At 49.6% G+C, this 20246-nt stretch overlaps 1 protein-coding gene across 3 annotated transcripts in view; it reads left to right on the forward strand.

Moving 5' to 3' along the window:
* DDC (dopa decarboxylase) overlaps nucleotides 1–20246 on the forward strand; it is an 82093-nt gene that overhangs the window by 50876 nt on the left and 10971 nt on the right. For all 3 annotated transcript variants that reach the window (XM_036864507.1, XM_036864509.1, XM_036864508.1), the window contains 3 exons: nucleotides 5040–5134; nucleotides 9802–9869; nucleotides 17641–17717. In XM_036864507.1, coding sequence (XP_036720402.1) covers nucleotides 5040–5134; nucleotides 9802–9869; nucleotides 17641–17717 — 240 coding nt within the window. The remainder of the gene's footprint in view (nucleotides 1–5039; nucleotides 5135–9801; nucleotides 9870–17640; nucleotides 17718–20246) is intronic.

Below are 20246 nucleotides of genomic sequence, written 5' to 3' on the forward strand. Positions count from 1 at the left end.
CAGGATAGTTAGCCAAACTCGTCTCGTGTTTACAGTGACACAAACCACCTTAGCTTGAACCCCATAAACTCAGAATTCGGGCTAATTAGACAAAAGCTAAGCTTAGCTGTACCAACACGCTATTGGTAAGAAAACTATAACAGTGATGTCAGATTACAAAGGCTGTGTTGCCCCCGGTGGAGAAGAATCAGCTCTTCAGACTCTCAGAGGGTCGCGTGTATGATGGCAGGAGAATTTTCTGTCCTTGGAGTAGGTCTTCCAGCATCTTTTTTTGCCTTTTTGGAATTCCTGAATATAATTGAGCAAATTAAAGTGATTAAGCAAATCAATATGAAAAAACTGGATTTCTCCCAAGAAGAGTGTGTGCCTCGTGCGTTTGCCGGGCCACCTCACCTCCGCCCTCACTGGAGCACTGAGGTTTTCTCCAAGAGACCAGAATTCAGAGAATTCAAAGGTGAGCCGTGAATAAGCGGCTTCTTTAAGCTGAGGCCCTGGGAACTCAGCAGGCCCAGGAGGTTTTCTGTGGCCAGAAAGCCTTTCCTCAGGCAGGGGTCCTGGCTTGTGACCCACCCCTCCTCTGTCCTCGGGGCAGGAGGGCCAGTGCCACTGCTGCAGGCGGAGCTGCTGCCCCGGGAAGGGGAGGGCCGGGTGGCAGGAGTCATCGGAAGGGTCTGGGTGTCTCGTGGCCGAGCTGTGGCTTGTGCCACTGAGACCTGGCTCACTGCCCGTCTGTGGAACCCCAGCGGTCTCTCGCCTCTCCTCACCTGGGTTTGCCTGTGGACCACACTCACGGGGTGTGGGAGTGGACCCTCTCTCCCCCGGTGTGAGTGAAGGCTGATGGAGTGGGCTGGGCAGGCCTCTGTCACAGGCAGCCGTGGTGCAGCCCGGGCCACCCTTGAGGCCGTGTGCCTCAATTCTGAGCTGCGTCCCCATCTGCGAAGTAGAGATGGAAACAACGCTTATTGTAAAGCGATGGGATTCTGAGTGGACGAGTTAATGCACGGAGAGGGTGCGAGACAAGAGCGAGAGAGGGGCCTTCGTGCTCTGGGGGACGTGGAGCCGGTGGCCGGTCGGTCAAGTGGCCGCTGGTGTGGCCTGGCCTGTTCCCATGGGCTCCCCCACTGTGACCGTGGCAGATGTCTGTCTGAGCAGCTGGCCGGAGGTGGGGCTGCAGGGCCGGGGGGCTGGGAGCTGGGGAGGAGGGACAAGCCAGTCGTGGCTGCAGCGGTGGCCCCACGAGCTGCAAACCCTGGTCCCAGGCCAGGGCGCTGAGCCCCTGGACTCAGATGTCAGGCCGGGAACTGGACGTCCTGGCCCGCGGCCGGCTGATGTCACTCCAGAGCCATCGGATTAGAGGGCCGGGTCCCCTGCCGGGCACAGCCCACATGGTCCTGCCGCCCCAGCGCTGGCTGTCCTGATGTCCTGGGGCTCCCCCTGCTCCCGGTTCTGGGGTGATGCGTATGGTGCCAGATGCCGAGGCTCTTCTGGGCAGGCGTGGCGAGTGCCACAAAGCTCCGCTCGCTGCCGAGGTTTATCCACGAAGTCGATTTGGACAGTTCTGTTCATTACCAGCCATGCTCTTACTAATCATCGGTGGTGACTTCACGGTGAATGAGCGCCTTTCACCTGCTTCCCCTCCTCTGACGTCATTTACTTGAGTCGCCAAATGTTTAGCACCCTTTAACTTCAGACAGGCCCAGGCCCGCCTTGTTCTACCATGTGATTGGACTACACCATTAAAATAATTCAGGTTATTTATTTGCACACCACTACGTGACCAAGAGGGCACATCAAAACTCAGTTTTCTCCCAACTGCTGCTTTAGGAAAGACACTTTCTGTTTAGCTCCTTTCCAAACAATTTGCCAGAGAGACTGTTTCAGTTGGTCCTCTTGGACCGGTCAGTGGAATTTCCCGGCAGATATTATTGAGAACAGGGTGAGAAACAGAAAGCAGAGAGTTGCAGGTAGACAGGCAGGCGGTGTGAAAGTGGGAGCGGGGGTCCCAGGGGTGTGGCAGGGGGAGGGGTGCCTGGCAGGGATGCAGCAGATGATGCAGGAGGTCCGGGTGCTCCCGTCCACGGGGGCCTCGGAAGGAAACAGGCAAGGCAGTGGGGGCCCGAGAGGGACAGGGGCTGCCCCTTCCCTCTTGGACGCATCAGAAACCTCCCCGTCGAGGCGGCCTTGCCTGCGTGCTGGGTGGGCCTCGTCCTGGGGCATGCGACTCCTGTGCTCTGGCCTTGGGGTCTCAGTGACCCCTGACCCCTACAGATACCCGCCGTATTCGGTGGGCACGGAAGGCAGGTTGTGCTGTCGGCCGATCACACGTAAGACTTGGGATGCGGCTGTGGTGCTGGAGGCTCTTCCCCTCCCCGTGGAGAGAGGGGAAGCCCATTGGGAATCCACTCCCCACGGGCGTCTGGAAGTTCCTCCTGCAGGGACTTTAGGCCAACTACTCGGTTAGAGGGAATCCAGTCCCTCAAAGGCTGTCCTTGGTCCTGACACCAACTCCAAGGTCAGGGCTTCCAGCACTTCCCACAGGTTTGATGCTCCACACCTGACAGCATACTTGTGGTTACGGTTTATGGCAGGAGGAGGTGCCTGGGGCAGAGTGGGGAAGGGTCCAAACCTGGGGCTTCGGTCGTCCTCTCCTGTGAGGTCACCCTGGCCCCCCCCCCCCACCAGCCCTGATGCGTGACAGTAGGCCCAGAGAGCGGGCCCTCCCTGCCAGGGAAGCTTGCCGAGGCTTCGGTGTCAGGGTTTGTACTGGGCTGTGTCACACACCGGCCGGGAGGCTGCCCTCCTTCCCCAGCCCCTCCCGGACGTCCAGCTCACACCTTTAGTTCCCAGTCCTCCAGGACTCAGGACTGACATGGAATGGCCGTCTGGGGGCCGCAACTCCTCTCAGGCCGGGCCTTCCAGGGGCTAGAGGTCCCCTCCCTGGAGCCGAGGGCAAAGGCCAGAGCTCTTCTGGGGTAAGGTTAGTTCTCTCTGCCACCTTCTTTCTGGTGCCCCGCTTTCGAAACCCTGAGTGGCCCCCCATCATTCCCCACCCACTGCCCCTCCTGGATCTCCCGTACCCTCTGGAGTGACAGAGCCCTGGGGGCTGGCATCGTTACAGCCCCGTCCTGGGGGTTCAGGGTCAGATCTCCTCTCCTCCGTCTGTCCCGGGGTAGGCCCGGCTAAGGTAAGGGGTTGTGGGTTTTACTGTGTTACAAGCATCCCTCTCTCACGGTGAGGGCCGAGGGGGAAGGAGAGCCCGTCTGCAGCTCCCAGACAACGTCCCCTCCTCCAGCCCTCACGGCTGTGTCCCTCCTGCCTTGTCTGCCTGACCCTTCGCTGCTCAGTCCTGAGCCGGAGGCAGTCAAACTCCACCCAAGTGCCTCCATCAGAAAATGCAGCTCCCCTTAGCAGCTCCCACGGCCCCGAGGAGAGCACAGACCTGCCTTGAGATTTTGTGTCTATCCTGCACGTGCGTCTGAAGCGTCTCCCTCCCCTCAGCGGGTCTGAGCTGTAGCAGCAACAGATGACAGCACTGCTGCAGCGGTGACGGCCGTCCTGTCCTTTCCTGATCCCCCTTCTCCCTTCCTGGCTCACGGCCACATCCATGGGGGGCTCCACGGGCGCCTGGGGAGGCTGGTCTGAGTGCGGCGCTGAACCCGTAAAACGTGCTTTAGGCTCACTCAGCGTGATCCTCTGTGGCACTATCACCACCCCCCGGACACATTTGATCTTGATCCAGCCAAAGGCTTCATCCCTTCCAGCCTGAAGATCAAACTGAATCGAGGCTTTGAATGGTCTCTTCTGTCCTTTATCAGCGGAGCTCAGAGCCACCCCTCACTCCTCACAGCGTCGTGCGTGATGAATCAGCCTCACGCATGCAACAGTGAACCGTGACTCCACCCACCAGCGCAAATGCAGGCGCCGACGGACCCCTGCCAGGGCGCCCTGACCTGGCGCTCCCGGGGCAGCTCCGCCCCCGTAAGGGAAGGACGCCCACCCCTTGCTGCAGACCCACAACCTCTCCTGCTTGCGCATTTCACGGCCGTGGGAAGTCTACAGCACGGAGGCAGGAAATAATCACGGGGATCCGGTCGCTCCTCACTGAGTCTGTCCTAGTGTCGTGACGGGCACGTACGAGTGTTACCTAGTTTGTCCCTCAAGGTCTGGGTGCTGTTTCATCTCCATTTGCTGAGAGAGGAGCGAGCTTGCAGGAGGGCAGTAAGACCACACGGCGGCTGGGTGGCTGGAGATGGGAGTTGAGCCCAGATACGCTCGAATTGAGGGAGCACATTTATTTTTTATTTTACTTTTTTTTGGCCGCACCACGTAACATGTGGGATCTTAGATCCCCGACCAGGGATCGAACCCGTGTCCCCTGTGGTGGAAGCTCGGAGCCCTAACCACTGGACCGCCAGGGAAGTCCCGAGGGACCATATTTAGACGGGACTCTATCCCAGCTCAAAGTCAGGCAGGTGCCCTTCCCGCGAGACTTTTCCAGTACGGCTGGAACACAGAAATCACATTCAGGAAGGGAGCCGAGAATGATTTCAGGAAGCGCAAAGCAGGTGACTGAACTTCCTGTGGGGGTGGAGAGATCAGTGTGGACTGCGTGGTCCCAGCCGTAAGAGATGCTTGTGGGAAGGACTTCAGAGCCAAGAGAATCGAGGAGAAAGTTCCCCGAGGGCGAGGCGGGGAGGGCAGAGCACGGCACCTACCTGGAGTAGATGTGGGTGGACGGGCTGGTGGTGTGGGGTAGGCTGGTCCCTTCGAGCTCTGCTGGGCATGAGGGTCAACGCCGAGAGTCAGGGGTTCCCCTCACCTCCACGCGTTCTCTGAGTTCTGGTCCCCGTGCCAGGCACCGTCGGGGCCAGTAGCACACGGCCTCTGCCTCAGCGTCACTGCTTGTCAGGGATGCAGACATCAGGCCAACAAACGCTCTTGACAGACTGTATTTGAGAAGATGCTGGGCTGGGACAGGTGCTCTGACGCCGGGGTGAGGGCGGCCCTCCGAGTGCTCACAGGTCGCTTCTGGGCTTCAGGTCACGAGGAGGACGTGTGGCTGCACGTGGACGCTGCCTACGCGGGCAGCGCCTTCATCTGCCCCGAGTTCCGGCATCTTCTGAATGGAGTGGAGGTGAGTGTGCTCTTCCACAAGAGCGTTTTTAGAAGGTATCCTGCGACCAGTGACTTCTCCTTACAAGGGTGTGACATTGATATTTTTTACCACTGTGGTTCGTTGCAGCAAATGACTTCCAAACCAGTTTCTGTGATGGGTGGAGGTCACACTTCCTTGTGACAAGGGGTGAGAACCTTTCCCGATCATACAGCCTTGTCTTCTCAAAATACACCTGATGTTTACACTATTTCTCCATCTGCAAATCCTGGGCAGAGCTGTCATGATAGGATAGAGTTTAGCTTACAAACGGTGGGAAACTGTTTAGGAAGAAAATAAAATCTGAATGCGTGTCAGATCAAGGGATAATTTTTTAAAAAACAACCTGCAATTCCATTTGATCTGGATCAATAGTCATGTTGTGATCATGCAACTGAGTGTGATGTTCACTTTCATTGAGATGGAGAAAACAGCCACCGGTGCATTTAAATGTCCTGAGCACTTTCAGAATTTGGAAAACATGGCCCATAATGCCAGCTAAAGCATCTGCTTCTTTTGAGAAACAGCAACCAAAACGATCGACAGATGCTCTGCTTCTCCAGGGTGCAGACTTGACACTAAGTGATGATCTTAGGGATTGGCCCTGATCAGTTGTTTCAGGCTGGAACCGGGTTTCGCTGTCGGCAGCTCACGGGGCAGGAAGTTCCTCCTTGCCAGGGACTCAGATGCACATGCAATGAAGGGTCCAGGGTGGCAGACTTTGTCAGTGAGCGGGGGAAGAGGGTAGTAAATCCAAGGAGGCCAGTAATGGCTTCCTGCTCAGAGGCGGGGTTTCTCAAGACCTTGACCTCACGAGGTGCAGGGATCAAGGGCGTGGTCTTGGGCCTTGGACAGCCTGCTTGCATCCTGGCTTTGCCCTAGGACCAGCCATGTCCCCTCGGGCAGACTAGTATCCTCTCCCCACCTCACAAGATGGATTTCATAATCATGCCTCCTTTGAGGAGTTGTTTTAAGGATCAGAGGAGTTAACCATATTTAAAGGGCTAAGAAGCAGCGTCTGCATACAGCAAGCTATGCACACATTCCACACCATTATCATTTTTCACCACGACCTGGAGAGACCATCCCTCCAAACCTCCCTCTGCCCTCTTGCCTGCCGCCGATCAATTTTCTAGTGACTAATTTGGATTCTCATAACACCATAATACCAGCAAAGTGGGTGTCAGAGGTATAGAATACAAAATTCCCATCTTTGGGATGAATAATGCCTTTATCACTAATGAATGAAGGCGTAGTCTGGTTTATATCTCCCTCACATCCATCCATTTATTCACTCATTCATTCAGTAATTACTTATTGATCACTGAATGTGTGCAAGGGCTTAGATCAATCCTCAGCGGGTAAATAGAGCTTCCAAAGACCTCTGGAAATATTGGGAAGGGGTGTAGTACATGAGAAGTTCTGGTAAGGGGAAGCTCACACTGGCCCCTATAGTTCATGGCTGGTAGCTAGTTAGGTGGGTGTTTGGTGCTAGGAAGTGAAGAATAAATCTCTGTACCATGTAAATACCTTTTGTTGTGGTCCTGTGGTCTTGTGTGTGACGATACACATCACTGGGGATGTCTGTCCCTATGGTCTCCAGGGACCAAGGGCAAAGTATTCATCTGGGATGTACGTGCCCCTCCCAAGGCCTGGTCTTTTCTAACTCTGAGTATCAGGTGTAGAATTTCACGATCTGTCCCCCTTACACTCTTCTCTTCCTCATGAACCCACAACTCGAGGTTTCACTTTCATGGGGGTGTCCAATTGTCAGACCACCCCAGTGGTGGGGCTGAAGTGAGATCCTATCAGCAGCAGACAGGATTTCATACCCAACCATGAGTCATTGCCATCTGTCCTCCTGTGGCCACTGGTCCCTGGGCTGCGAGGGCCCGCTGCTCAGCTGGCAGATAAGGGGTGCAATATCCTGTCTGGCCCGGCCCTTCCCTGCAGATAAGAACCTTCCTCTCCATCAGCAGGAAGAAAACGTCGCAGTGGGTAATGAAAGACGTTTACACAGATCAGCCCCCAGGAGGGAACTAATAAAATGCCTAGCAAACAAAGCCCCTTCTTTCACCTTCTGTTTCCCGTTATCAACAAATGAAACTTGTCATTTCCTGTCTCTTTCTCAATATTGCTCTTATTGGAACCTCGAGGGAAATGAATCTGCTCTCCCAGAGCGGGCGGACAGGTGAGGTTGCTGTTGGTGACCACGCATCTCCCTGTCGGCCCCTCCTGGCTACCCCCTCCCCCTTCCCTCGTTGGGATGGAGAAGAGGTGTCCCACAGCCTTGGGGAGACTTCGAAGCTTCCCCACTACGAGGTTCCTCCCAGCTGGGGCCTTGCCATGGCCGCTGCCATCATTCTGCTTCAATTATAGATGCAGCCATGTGGCCTCCAGGGGGACCCAGGTCCTTTTCATCAGCCAGAGGATAAGCCAAGAGCCGGCGCTCTGAGAATCGTAAGAGCTCGCCACTTGTGATGGCTCAGTGAAAACGCAGACTGCCCTCCTTGGCCAGTCTTGGTGGTTGAAATCTCTCATTTTTCTACTTGAAAATGGGATGACACTTGAACTTGAACCTAGAGCCAGCTGTTGGCGGTTGTTACCACTGGCATCCAGGGAGGGACCCTGTTACTATTATGAGCACGATGAATGTGGATGGTGTCTCTAGAAATAAAGAAGAAAACATTTAGATAGACGGGAACAGTTGTTGATCTATTACATCAATGTTGGTGAAAGAACCAACCATTAAATGAAAAAAATGGGCTGATCCTGATTACTGTAGATTAGCTATGAAATTTTCACTTTCCCATTGCTGACCACCATACATATATTCTGAGAACTTTGCTAGTTCATAAAGTTGAGGAAACTGATGCATAAAGTGTTTCCCAGGCCAAATCGGTCCAATTGTCTGACATAGCACCTGTGAATTAAAATTTTGATGATTCCGAATTGTCTAGTAGTTTGAAATGTGGATAAATTTTATGTGACTTCAGACTATGCAAATTTGAAAGCATGCAAGATAAGCCATGAATAACATCTCATTTTATGTGGAAAAGTAGAACTGTGAATCCCCCCAATTAAAAATGAATTGGGACTCACAGTTTCAAAGCAGGCAAGCCCCCCCAGATATGAGCTGTGTCTCTGTGGCTGCCAGGGTGGGTCTCCTCTCGATGATAGAAACTTCCCATGACCTTTGTCAGGGTCGGGCTCCGATTATGCTTTGAAATTCTGCATATTTTAAATTATCCAAGGTCCTCGAAGTGCATCCCTTGATCCCAATGTGATAGCCCTACACCAAATTAGGATTAACAGATACATAATAGGAAGGCTCTAGATACTACCTCATTCCAATCCCTCACTTATAAGTTCCTGTAGAAAAATGCTGCTGCCGTATCAGTACACAAAGTGTGTTGCAACCATCAAGCCGTCACATGACAGCCGCCTGGACGGTGAGCCCTGAGGGCACTCAGGATGGAAACAGGATGCCTGCCATCTAGCAGTCAGCCCCTGAAGCCCACCCCCAATAGTGTACCCTGAGGGGACTCAGGATGAGAAAGCACAGGACACTGGCCCCAGATGGCTGAGGTGCAGATCAAAGGGATGATTTCAGGGAGCCCAGACTCCTGCATCTTCCCATGCATAGAAAAGTGCTAAATTCCTTAACTTGAGATGTCTGGTTTTCTTTAATCAACAGTAACCTTTTGATGTTCCGACTACCTGATCTTTGTTGCAAAAACCCCTCTATATCCTGGCCCCCCCCTTGCCTCTTCAGAGCGGTCCCTCAGAGCTACCTGAGATGCTGTCTTCCGGGCTTGAAGTTCTCGGAAAGTCCGCCAAACAAAGCATAACTCAACTTTTAGGTTGTGCATTTCTTTCGGTCGGCAGCCTGGTACCCTTCACGTCCAGCGGACCTCAGCGTCGCTCCGGTTCTGTGGGTGTCTCTCTGCAGGGCGCCCCCTCCCCCGAGGCACATCCCAGCCCGGCTCAGCCAGTCCCTTCCCTCCGCCTCTGAGCGGGGAGCCAGCTTGAGGGCTACCTGGCGGTCGTTTTCATACGGCCCAGGGACTGTTCTCTTGCCAGGTCTCCCCGCTTAACCAGAGCTGCAGGAGGTCAGTAGCCATTTTCTCACCACGTGGTTCCCTGGGCCACCACCTGGCTGGCTTTACAACCACGGAGCAGCGGCAGTCTCAGTGTTTGCACTGGATGTTTTCTGCGTCACCCTCGGGAGCTGCACTGAAGAGTTTGTGGCTGTGATTGCACGCCTTCCCCACGAAGCAGAACTCCCATCCAGGCCACACGGACAGGCGGTTGTGCCCAGAAGCCAACCCCGATTCTCTGGCTCCAAAGCTCTCTTCCTCCCCTTGCGCTTCAGCCCAGAATCAGATCCATATCAGCTTCATGTTTCACGAGATAGGATTTGAAAATGAAAGAAAAGAGGCTCAGGTAGGAGCAGTGGCTGCCCAGACCTTCCCAAGTGCCCTCGAGCCCCAAACCCCACGGTTCAGCTGCTTCCCTTCTCCTCTGTCTGGTCACGTTGGTTTTCATTTGAGACTGCAAACTGTTAATTACTATGTATGAGGTCGTGTTTTATAGCTAAACATTAATAACTGAAGTGTTTTCTTTTTGTTGTTATTATTCCTTGGCAGTATGCAGATTCATTTAACTTTAATCCCCACAAATGGCTCTTGGTGAATTTTGACTGCTCTGCCATGTGGTAAGTTGCCCTGTTCATTAGATGTCAATTACCCTGCAATTACACTGCTCCTTAGAATAGTTTATATGAAAGAAACCTGGCAGGTGAGGTGCCATTGCTGGCAAAGCACATACATCACTTACTGCTTGCCTGCAGGGTGGAATTCTTGCTACATCTTACCCTGTTGTACGCTGTTATCTAGAACATATTGGCACAAGAAAAGAGGATAACAGAGAAAATCTCTGGTCTAATCTATCTAGCATTAATAAAAAACAGTGCTTAGTAACCTTAGCACATATTTCTAAATCATTTTCTTCTGTGTTTTTATTCTTAAATGTTTAATAAGTCTAAGTCTATATGCTTAAAAGCATTTGCTAAGGAAAAATAAAAGTAAGTCTATTTTCTAAGCAGTTCCCTGAAAATTCTTACCAGCAGTACCGGCATCACATTGGTTATCTCTAGAGCAAGAAAAAGGAATTCCAGACTTCCAAAATGGAAGTGGTTGATATTTCACTACATGGATAATATTTAAAGAAATGCTGGTGACTGGGAGTGGAATGGGATCTCTAGAAACTAGTTCTTCTGAGTTTTTTAGAGTAAGAAGGTGGTTAATGAATCTTGAGATCAAGAGGCTTTGCATGAATTTTGTGCAAAATTGTTCACTGTGTAATTAAGTGAATGGTTTTCCACCTTAGAAAGGTGAGGAAAGCAGCTCTCACATAATCCGGCTAAAGTCAGTTCACCAAATAATCAGTTTCCCTTGAACTCTATCTAAAGATAAACTACATGTTCAGTGCTTCCCTTCTGTTTAAATCAAATTCACTTTTTTGTCAGTCTTTGACCCGAACTCTGATACATGATTTTAAAACCCATTCATATCTGGGCTACAGTTTTTCTGAAATGTTAATAAGAACTGATAAAAGCTACAGCTTTTATGAATGTTAGTATTCTTGTGGTTGCGTTTGTCTATTTTACCTGGATTGGAACACTTTAAGGATAGTTTATGCAGCGTGTCAAAACTCCCTTTTTTCAAACTTTAATTCGGGTTGAGATGTCATTCTGTTTTGCTGGGGTATTGGGTCAGGTGCAAACACCGTCCAAGGGAGCTGACGGGTGGGTTGTGGGTCCAGAGCACCCAGCTGGCGTGGGGCCGGCAGGGGTCCCCAAGGCCTCTGTTCTGTGAGGAGGGGGCTGGCCTCAGAGCAAGTTAACTGGCAGCTAAGGGGTCCTTAGCTAAGGGATCTGGCAGAGAAAAGCCACAGAGCCGGCCTGGACAGACCAGCTGACGGCTGATGGGGGATGGAGCGAGATGATCCCAGAGGGGCTTGTGGTAAGCTGTGATGTTCCACTCATTTCCTGGGTAAAATAATAGCAAAAACGGATGTACAAGGAGCCCCCGTAAGTGCAGGCTGCCGTCATCACGCGCGATTTAACCAAAGTCACTGCCCCCCTAGGCAGCCTGGCAAGGAGGGCACTGACATTGCTGCCCCCTCTTCCTGATGGGGAGACTGCAGCTGTCAGGGCCCACTGACGTGTGCCCCAAAAGCTGAGATGTGACGAGGATGAATACAATAAATGTAGCATCTGCCTTTGCATCCAGAAAGCCAGGGAGCAAGTTAAGGGTGAGAGAAAACGTGCTTTACCCGTGGCCTTTCCCAGAGCCTGGTGTGACGGCCAAGGCTGCTGGAAGGTGCAGTCAGAGCTGGGGGGCTGTGTGTTAATCTGTCTCAGACGGGTCCCTTCTGGCATCTTCTGTTCAGGACCAGCCCGTAGAGGGGGATTTGGCAAAGGGGAGGTGACGTACGGGAGGAGACGGGAAACGTAGGGATGAGGCCACGTCGTTTGGAGATGGAAAACGGACCTGAGCGTTATGAGCCTGTAGGAGAAACTTACACATGAGCCACGAGACACAAGAGCAGCCTCCAGTATTTGAAATTTTGCCACAGAGAAGGGTGATTAGTTGTCCCCTCAGAGTGGGGAATTGAGGGGTGGGAGGCAATACTTAAGGAGCCTCCCGCCTGCCTGTGGGTTGGAAAGGCTAAATAAATAGAGTAAAAATTTAAATTATAATAGAGGATGTGACTTCTCTCTCCTGAGCTATTGAGGTCCTGGCCAGAGCGATTGTCAAGGGTTTTGAGGTGATTTCACACATCTGGGGGAATCAGGTCTCTCCCAAACCCAGGGGTTCGTCCCATGATATGGTAATGATGATATGAATACTGATTGATGGAATTTGACCTTGAAGGATTCGTGTTTTAACATAAAAATTACCCATGTCTACTATTTTGGGCGCTGTGCTTATATTACCTTGCTAGGGCTGCTGTAACAGAGTACCACATACTGTGCGGCTTAAAAAACAGAAATCTAATTCTGGAGGCTAGAAGCCCGAGACCAAGGTGTCTGCAGGGCTGGTTCCTCCTGAGGCCTCTCTCCTCAGTGTGTAGACGGCCTTCTTCTCCCTGGGTTTTCATATGGTTGTCCCTCTGTGCATGTCTGTGTCCAAGTTTCCTCTTCTTAGAAGGACACCAGTCTTATGGGATCAGGGCCCAGACACATGACCACATTTTAATGTAATTACCTCTTTGAAGACCCTGTCTCCAAACACAGTCACTTTCTAAGGTACCAGGGGTTAGAACTTCAATGTATAAATTTGGGGGGTGCTGACACACTTCAGCCCAGAACAGTGCTCATAAGAAATTACTAGTTAAAGCCAGAAGACTAATATTTAAGGAATTAACCCAGGTCAGCTTACTTTAAACCCTATAATCTTAATTATGCCACCTACTACTTTCTGATTTTTTGATTCTTATCAAATGTAGGTTTTCCTTTGACCCCACCGCACCAAGCACCCCTTCCCTGCAAAGAAGTTCTCTCTCCTTGCCCACAGGGGCGTGTTGAGCACTGCCCAGCTTGCGGGGTGCTCGGCACAAGGTCCTTCACACACCCGCCCAGACCCCCACCCCAGGGGTTGCCCTGGGTGATGCTAGTGAAGCAGCCTCTGCAACTGGGGGCAGCCCCGTCCAAACCGAGACCTACAAGGAGAAGGGAAGGTCAGGAGTTAGTTGGAAAGCATTTTGTTTTGAGCGCTGTTGACTGAAACCAGAGCGCTATCATTCCTGGACTCAAGGAGTCTCAGCCATGGGATAGAGTTTTCAGTCAATAAAATACAACCGAAGGAAACTGAGAACCTAAATGAAATCAAGTCTAGTCCAGTGGAAACCGAGATCCATGGGGTGAGGAGGTGAAGGGTGGGGAAGGGCTTGGGAAGACAGAGGGGAGAGGTTCAGGGGAGAAGCGTGGGGAGCTGGGGGTAGAGAGGGGTGTGCGGGCGAGACCCCTCGATCGGCCCCTTTGTTCATTGCCCAGAAGCCTGTCTGGTGAAGTGGCGTCCGACAGAGGGCACGTGAGGAGGGTCCAGGCAATGCGGACCTGCGGGGATGTGGGGCAGCGGCCAGTGCAAAGGCCCTGAGACGCATGTGTGCACAACAGCAAACTCAGAACAGGTGACAGCTACTGAAGGTGGTTTCCTGTGGTCCATGTAGGTTTAAATTCCTTTTAAATAAGCTGCCCACATTTAGAAGTTGGTGTTTTAACATAAACATGCAAGTTTCCAATGTCTCATCCATTACTGAGCGCCTTTTAAAGCATCATTTCTGCCGGTCTGGGATGCTGGTGCATCCTTCCCACCTGGCACAGCCCCGTGGCCAGCCTGGCCCTGTGCACCTGTGAGCGCCAGGCTCCTCGAGCACGCACACGTGAAGGATTATAGTTGCTCTCCAGATACTTCTGGTTTGAGGAAATGATGTACCAGGTTGAATCACAGCACCAGATTCTGTGAAGAAGTGAGATGTAAACCTAAGGTCTTGGGCTGTGTGGAGAGAATTCCCCCTGCCTTTGCTGGAATGGGCAAAGCAAATGCACCTAAACCCTCATCCAAGGGTGCCTGATTCTTCCGTTTACAGCAGTAATGATGCTTCGAGTACAAATTTTACATTCAAGATATTACCTGCTAGTAGGTGGCCTTTTGCTTTCTCCTACACCACCTCACCTAATCCTATTGCAGCCTTACTGGTATAGGAATTATCGTCCCTCATCCAGATGAGGCAACTGGAGTTCTGAGACGTGCATGGGTTTGCTAATGGCACACAGCCATCCATGCTAGAGCCATGTGTCTGATGCAATAGGGGTGAAGGTTCAAAAACTATAACTGAGTAAAAAGAGTCAGATACAGAATTATGTATCTCCCAGGATGCAAATGAAGACATGCACACAAAGCAATATCCATTTTACAGACACACAGCTAAACAAAAGGACGCACAGAGAACACGTTGGAATTGTCCCGGATGGATACAGAAGAAATCGGAGAATGAGAGCTGTTTTTAGTGTGAATGAGGCAAAATTGGGCCCTGATTCTATGTCCACTTTTGTTCAATCTGACTCTGATTCCACTTTCTCTCTGAATACTGAAAATAGTCCTGGATTTTAGCCCTGGCACATACAGCCTAAATTCCAAAGGAGAATGAATGGACCACAGCATTCCTCTCCTGTTTCAAGGCAGCTACCCCTTCGCCTACCTGAGCTGAGGGTCCGCTGAACAAGCTGGGCCCAAGTTGGGGACCCCTGTGTGTTTGCAGAGGATGTAAGTGAGCCTTGCGGCCTGCTGACAGGGAGCAGGGAGAGAAGGATGGCTAAGAGTCTACTCAGAGGCTTTTTTGCCCTGTTCTGAAAATCCAGGGAATCACATACATATATTTTGCTATTCTAAGAGGTTATTGCAGTAAAAAATGAGGTGTCCCAACACAGTAGAACACAGATAATAAGGATACTCATAAGAACTGGATTTCAGAAAAGGCCAGGCATCCTTCAACTCTGCAGAGTTGAAAACAAGCAAACAAACAGTCCTAAGTTGTGAATTTTTTATAGATGTGTTTAAAGGTTTTGCTAATACAACAAACAAGATGTAAATGGATTTTTTTTTTCTCTCACTGGCTTTTTTGTATTCTTCAAAATCAGAAGGGTCTCTCTTTTGTTTAATGAAATTTTATCAATGGTTAGTCCATAATTTAAACTCAATTCTTTGGTTATATTCTCTACGTATTAAAACGGACAAGATAATTGAAGTTTTAAAAACTTGACCTCATTACAAGCCCAGTAAATACGTTTTATAATGATTTCATTATTCTGTTCATAAGCTCTTCATTGTTCATTTGGGTATTTTGAATCTTTTATATGTAAATATGAACCATTCTGCTCTGACCTCAATGTCCCTTAATATCAGATTTTCTCCAAAGAAAGCCTCAAATTCCACCAAGGGCATGTTTTACTCTGCCTTTAAAAAGAGGATTAATTTTTTTCCAAATAAAATTAAATTTTTTAGTTTTATAGCTTTTGTACAACCCTGTTGTATTGGATTTTTTGAAAAATTCAGTTACTTGGGAAGATTTTAAATCACTCTGGTTATGGTAAGACGTGATTCTAGAACCTGTGCATGACAACACAGTTTTCTATGAATCTCCTTTGTTTCTTTGCACTTTGGTCCTGGTGCTTTTGGCATCTTGAATTCTTTATACTGTTTCTGGCACCAAGAGGTAGCAGGAGCCCTCATTCAGGGAGCCCGTCACACACAGAGTTGTAGATTTCTTAAAAAGACAACATAAGAAGCCATGCTTTCTACATAGGACAGGTGTCCCCTGCCCCCTCCTCCCTCAGGACCATCCCTCAGGAATGTGTCTGGTGACAGGGAGAGGCTTTCCTCACCGTGAGGCCCATCAGGGGTGAGATGATGTTGATCCCTAGAGAGGGTGTTTCTGTGCATGTGTGTGTGTGTGTGTGTGTGCAAGCGTGTGTGTCTGCATATGTGCAAGCACACGTCCATTTGCTTTTTTAAATAAAGTTTTCTTCTTTGTAGTATCATTAAACTTCACAAGGAAAAGCAAAGCTGGTACCTAAATTTTGGAGAGCAAACCACCACAGACCCACTGGAGCCACGGATCAATGAACAAAGGGAAACTGGAAATCCTAGGACCTGAATGAATATGAAGATGTGACAGAATTCATGGGCATGCAGTAAAGTAGGACTTGGAGAACAGACTTAAACAGAAAACACGAAAGCCAGAAAATAATTAGCTAAGGGCCCCAAGGAAGCAAGAAAACAGCGACAGAATAAACCATCAAAACTAGAAGGAGGGAAATAATGAAGATGAAGAGACAGACATGAAATAGGAAATAAGGAAACAGGAGCACAGATCAAGAGAGCCACATGCTGGTCCTTTACCTGCCTAATAAAATAGATGCTCTCTAGAAAGAAGGACCAGAAATAGAGGAGAAGGCACAGTAAACTGTACTGGAAATATAAGAAAGACAAAACCACAGACACAGCAGGCATTTAAAAAAATAGAAAGCACTATGAATTACATCATTCCAGAATTGCCTACAAATGTACATATTCAATAACTACAAAAAAATACGTCATCAAAACTGACTCAAGAATAAATATAAAACCTGAAACGTCTCATAGTTCTAAAGACTATGTGCCAATAGTTACATTTCACACAACAGAAACATCCAAATTCTTCTAACAGCAAGTTCTACCAACTGTCAAGGCATCTATAGGTCTAATTATAAATGTAATTCAGAGACCAGTAAGGGGGACATATATCATGAGGTCAGTGTCACTTTGATCCCAAAACCAGATGAGGAGCTGAGAAAGAAAAGCTACAGGACAAGCTCACAAAATTACATGTGGAAATGCCAAGTAAATTTTAGCAAATAAAATTCAATAATGTTTAAGGGGAAAATAAAGATGGTATATAGTGACTAAAATGTGTTCATTCCAGACATCCCAGGGTGGTTTAAAAATATTAAAAGATTTTAAAATGTCATGACCATGTTTAACAGTAAAGGAGAAAAAAAGTTACCATCTCATTAGATACGGAAAAAGCATTAGATAAAATTCTGTAATTCTTAGTAAAAGAGGAACGGAAGAGAACTTTCCAAATCTGATAAAAAAATATCATCCAAAAAACTACAGCAAACCTATTCTCAGTGGTGAAATATTAGAAAAACTGCCTTTAACATCGGGAAAAAAATTACAATTCCCTTAATACACACCCTATTCAGCGTTGTGCTTTCCTAACCTGTGCAGTAAGACATGACAGAGAAGTAAAAGTAAGGGTTACAGTGGAAGCCACAAAACTCATGATTCTCAGATGGTGTGAGTGTCTTCAATGAGAACAGAATCTTCCGAGAAAGTATTAATAAGAGAACACAGCAAGATTTCTAGATACACAGCACTTTTAAGGGTGCATTTATTTGCATATACGATAAGTAGCACGTGTAAAATTTTTAAAAGAAATATTTTTTTATAATAGCAAGAAAAGATGTAAGGTTACTATGAATAAATATATCAAAACCTGTGTAGATTTTTATGAAGAAAAGGGTACAATTTTTTGGAAGCCATTCCAGAAGTCCTAACTAAATGAAAATGGAGACTCAATGTCAGGTCTCGGCGCAATTCTAGTTGGACCAGGAATAAAGACCAAAGACTTAGTTTTATTATACCACGTACCCCCAACCTCAGGGGCCCAGAGCTCTGGAGGTTAATGCTGTGCTACAGCCGAGCCAGGGGACGGGTGGTGCAGATGAGGGGCATGCGTGCCGAGTGGGGTGTCAGGGAGGGGACCGGGGAGCAGGGGAGCCTGAACCCGGCGGGAGAAGGAACAGGAGGCGAGGGCCGTGCAGGCCCACCTGAGACACCTTCTCGTTAAGCCCCTTGGTTTGTTCTCTAAAACAGGGTGAAAAAGAGAACTGACCTGACCGGAGCCTTTAAATTGGACCCCGTGTACCTAAAGCACAGCCACCAGGACTCAGGTAAGCCGCTGGCCTTGTTTCTCCAGTCTGTTCCCATCAGAGCTGCGTCCATGGTGCCCAGAGTCATGTCCACAGACTGGTCCTAGGGGGCCAGGTGCAGAGCCAGGAAGAGCTGCTTCCTGAGGGGGGGTGGTGATGGAGACGCGGTCCTGGCTCTTCTCCTCACTGTTTGGGGCAGGGTTGGGGGAGGCACCCATAGGGCCGGAGGGGCCACACGGCCCTCAACATGGGCGTGGGCACCTCCTGCGCTGAGCCTTTGAAATGATGACTGCCCTAAAGAGAGTTTGCATCGCTTAGACCAGTGGCACCAGGGGAAGAAACAGCTGGGCCAGGGGCCTGGGGAGGGAAGAGAAAACTGGGCAAGGCTGAGGCAGGATCCACTCACAAATGCGGATCTCTAAAAATTAAGTCTCCTAGTAAAAAAAACAAATCTTACGGATTACTTGAGATCCTGATCAGATAAAATGCATGAGGCGACCTGCACAGACACCCCCGTCCCTCTATGCCCACTCACTGTAATCCACGCGCTGGGGACAGTGATTTACATTCTTGTCTGTCCCTATAGGACTCAGCCTCCGGGTGGGAGAGGGTTCTCTCACTCTCCGAAGCCCTCATGGCCACCAGCAGGTGCCATGCCGGCCACCATGGGGTCCAGGGACCCCGGGGAGGGAAGGACAGGCCAAGTCTTTGGGAACTTCTGCCACTGTCTCATTGAGTTTCCTTAGACAACAGTGGATGTTAGTGATGGGAGGGATGCCGGAGATCACGTGACCCCACCCTCCACGAACTGAGCAGGAATTGGGCTGGCTGGAAGATGATGCAGTTTTGATGACTGTGGCAGGAGCACTGAACAGTAGTGACACAAGTCAAGGCACAGCCCCTTCCCTCCCATGCAGACCCCAGCCCGCGCGGTCTCCACGGAAAGATCAGACCTCGGTTTTGCCTTCTTAAACTTGCCCACCGTCCCATGGGGCGCATCGGATACAAGCACCCACCCCCTGCTCAGCTGTGCTCAGAACCTAAAACTGCTCTAAAAAAATAAAGTCTAGTTTTTAAAAATGGCGTTGGCATAAAGCCATGAGAAATTAGGAGCCAGCTGCCAAAGCTCTTCTATTTAAAAATGCATTTCATGTTTGAATAATGAAAACCACAGTCATCATGACAGTTAGCAAAATGCTGCTGTTAAACAATGAAGGAATTCTCGGGACTTCCCTGGCAGTCCAGGGGTTAGGACCCAGCGCTTTCACTACCAGGACCTGGATTCAATCCTTGATGACCAGGGAACTAGGATCCCGCAAGCCGTGTGGCATGGCCAAAAAAAAAAAAAAAAGGAAGGCATTCTTAGAATGAGTTTAAGCCATCTCAGTAAAGTTCATTGCTCCAGGAATTTTTAAAAAGTGTAATTTTATTCCACTTTTATAGAAAGGCAGTTTCTGATTGAAATATTGGCTATGGCTGTTAAAGATGAACAATCTTAGTTATTTGTACTTTTTCCCCCCAAAAATTTATGAATCAACAAAAGCAATGACCCATTTTGTGTTTGCCAAGTAAATCACCCAAAATCAACTTTAAACTTCTATGGCCACTGGATATAAGGGTATATTTTATCTGGATGGATCTCACTTTCCTGCGAAGCCTGCTGTAATTTGAAATGAAATATGTTTAGAGTGTTTTTTTTAAAAGATCCTTTCTATTCAATAAAGAAATCTCTTCATCATTTAACTATTGAAAAGCCCACTCAGGACTGCCCACGTGGACTGCCCCTCCCCCGACACCCCGCAGCTCCCCAGGCTGCTGCCCAGTTCCTCCTGTGGGCCACTGGGACGCCTCCCTCTCATCACTGGGATCCAGGAGCAAAGTCTCCCTCTCAGGGGTCCCCCCAGGGTCGTGTGTCTCCTGCTAGCACCTGAGACCCCCTGGAGTTGGGGGGACTCTCCCCGCTGTTCCCCTGACGGGTCAGCACTGTGGCAGCAACATTAGGGCAGCAACAGTGGGAGTGATTACGGCTCCCGTACGCCCCTATGTTTGCTTTGCACTTTTACATATGTTGTCTCACTGGACTCGTGCCAAAGAGTGACCCAAAAAAGTGGGATTTTTTTTTTTTTCTATGACAGAAATTTCTGTCACAATGCAGATGATAGGAAAAGAGCGGCCACACCTGGTATATAGACATTTCAGATGAATTCTTTCATTATAAAAACTGTACATTTGGAAGATAGGAAAGAGGTGAGCCAGAACCCTAACCCTAACCTTAACCTTAAACTTAACCCCTAACCCTAACCCTAAATCCTTAACCCTAACCCTAACGCTGTGCCCAGTGGACCCAATGCAGTCTATCAGAGTGGGTGGCGGATTGCGGTAGGTGGCCGGCCCATGCCAGCTGACCTCGGTGAGGGCCCGCCAGGCCATGCCACAGCTGATCTGACCTGGGGAGCCAGGTATGCTCGCCAGCCACAGCGAGCCTCCTCTGGACGACACTGGAGGATCAGGGGTCCAAAACGCATCTCTCTAATCCCCACCTGATTCTGT

The sequence above is a fragment of the Balaenoptera musculus genome, chromosome 9, assembly GCF_009873245.2.
Source record: "Balaenoptera musculus isolate JJ_BM4_2016_0621 chromosome 9, mBalMus1.pri.v3, whole genome shotgun sequence".
Taxonomy (NCBI): domain Eukaryota; kingdom Metazoa; phylum Chordata; class Mammalia; order Artiodactyla; family Balaenopteridae; genus Balaenoptera; species Balaenoptera musculus.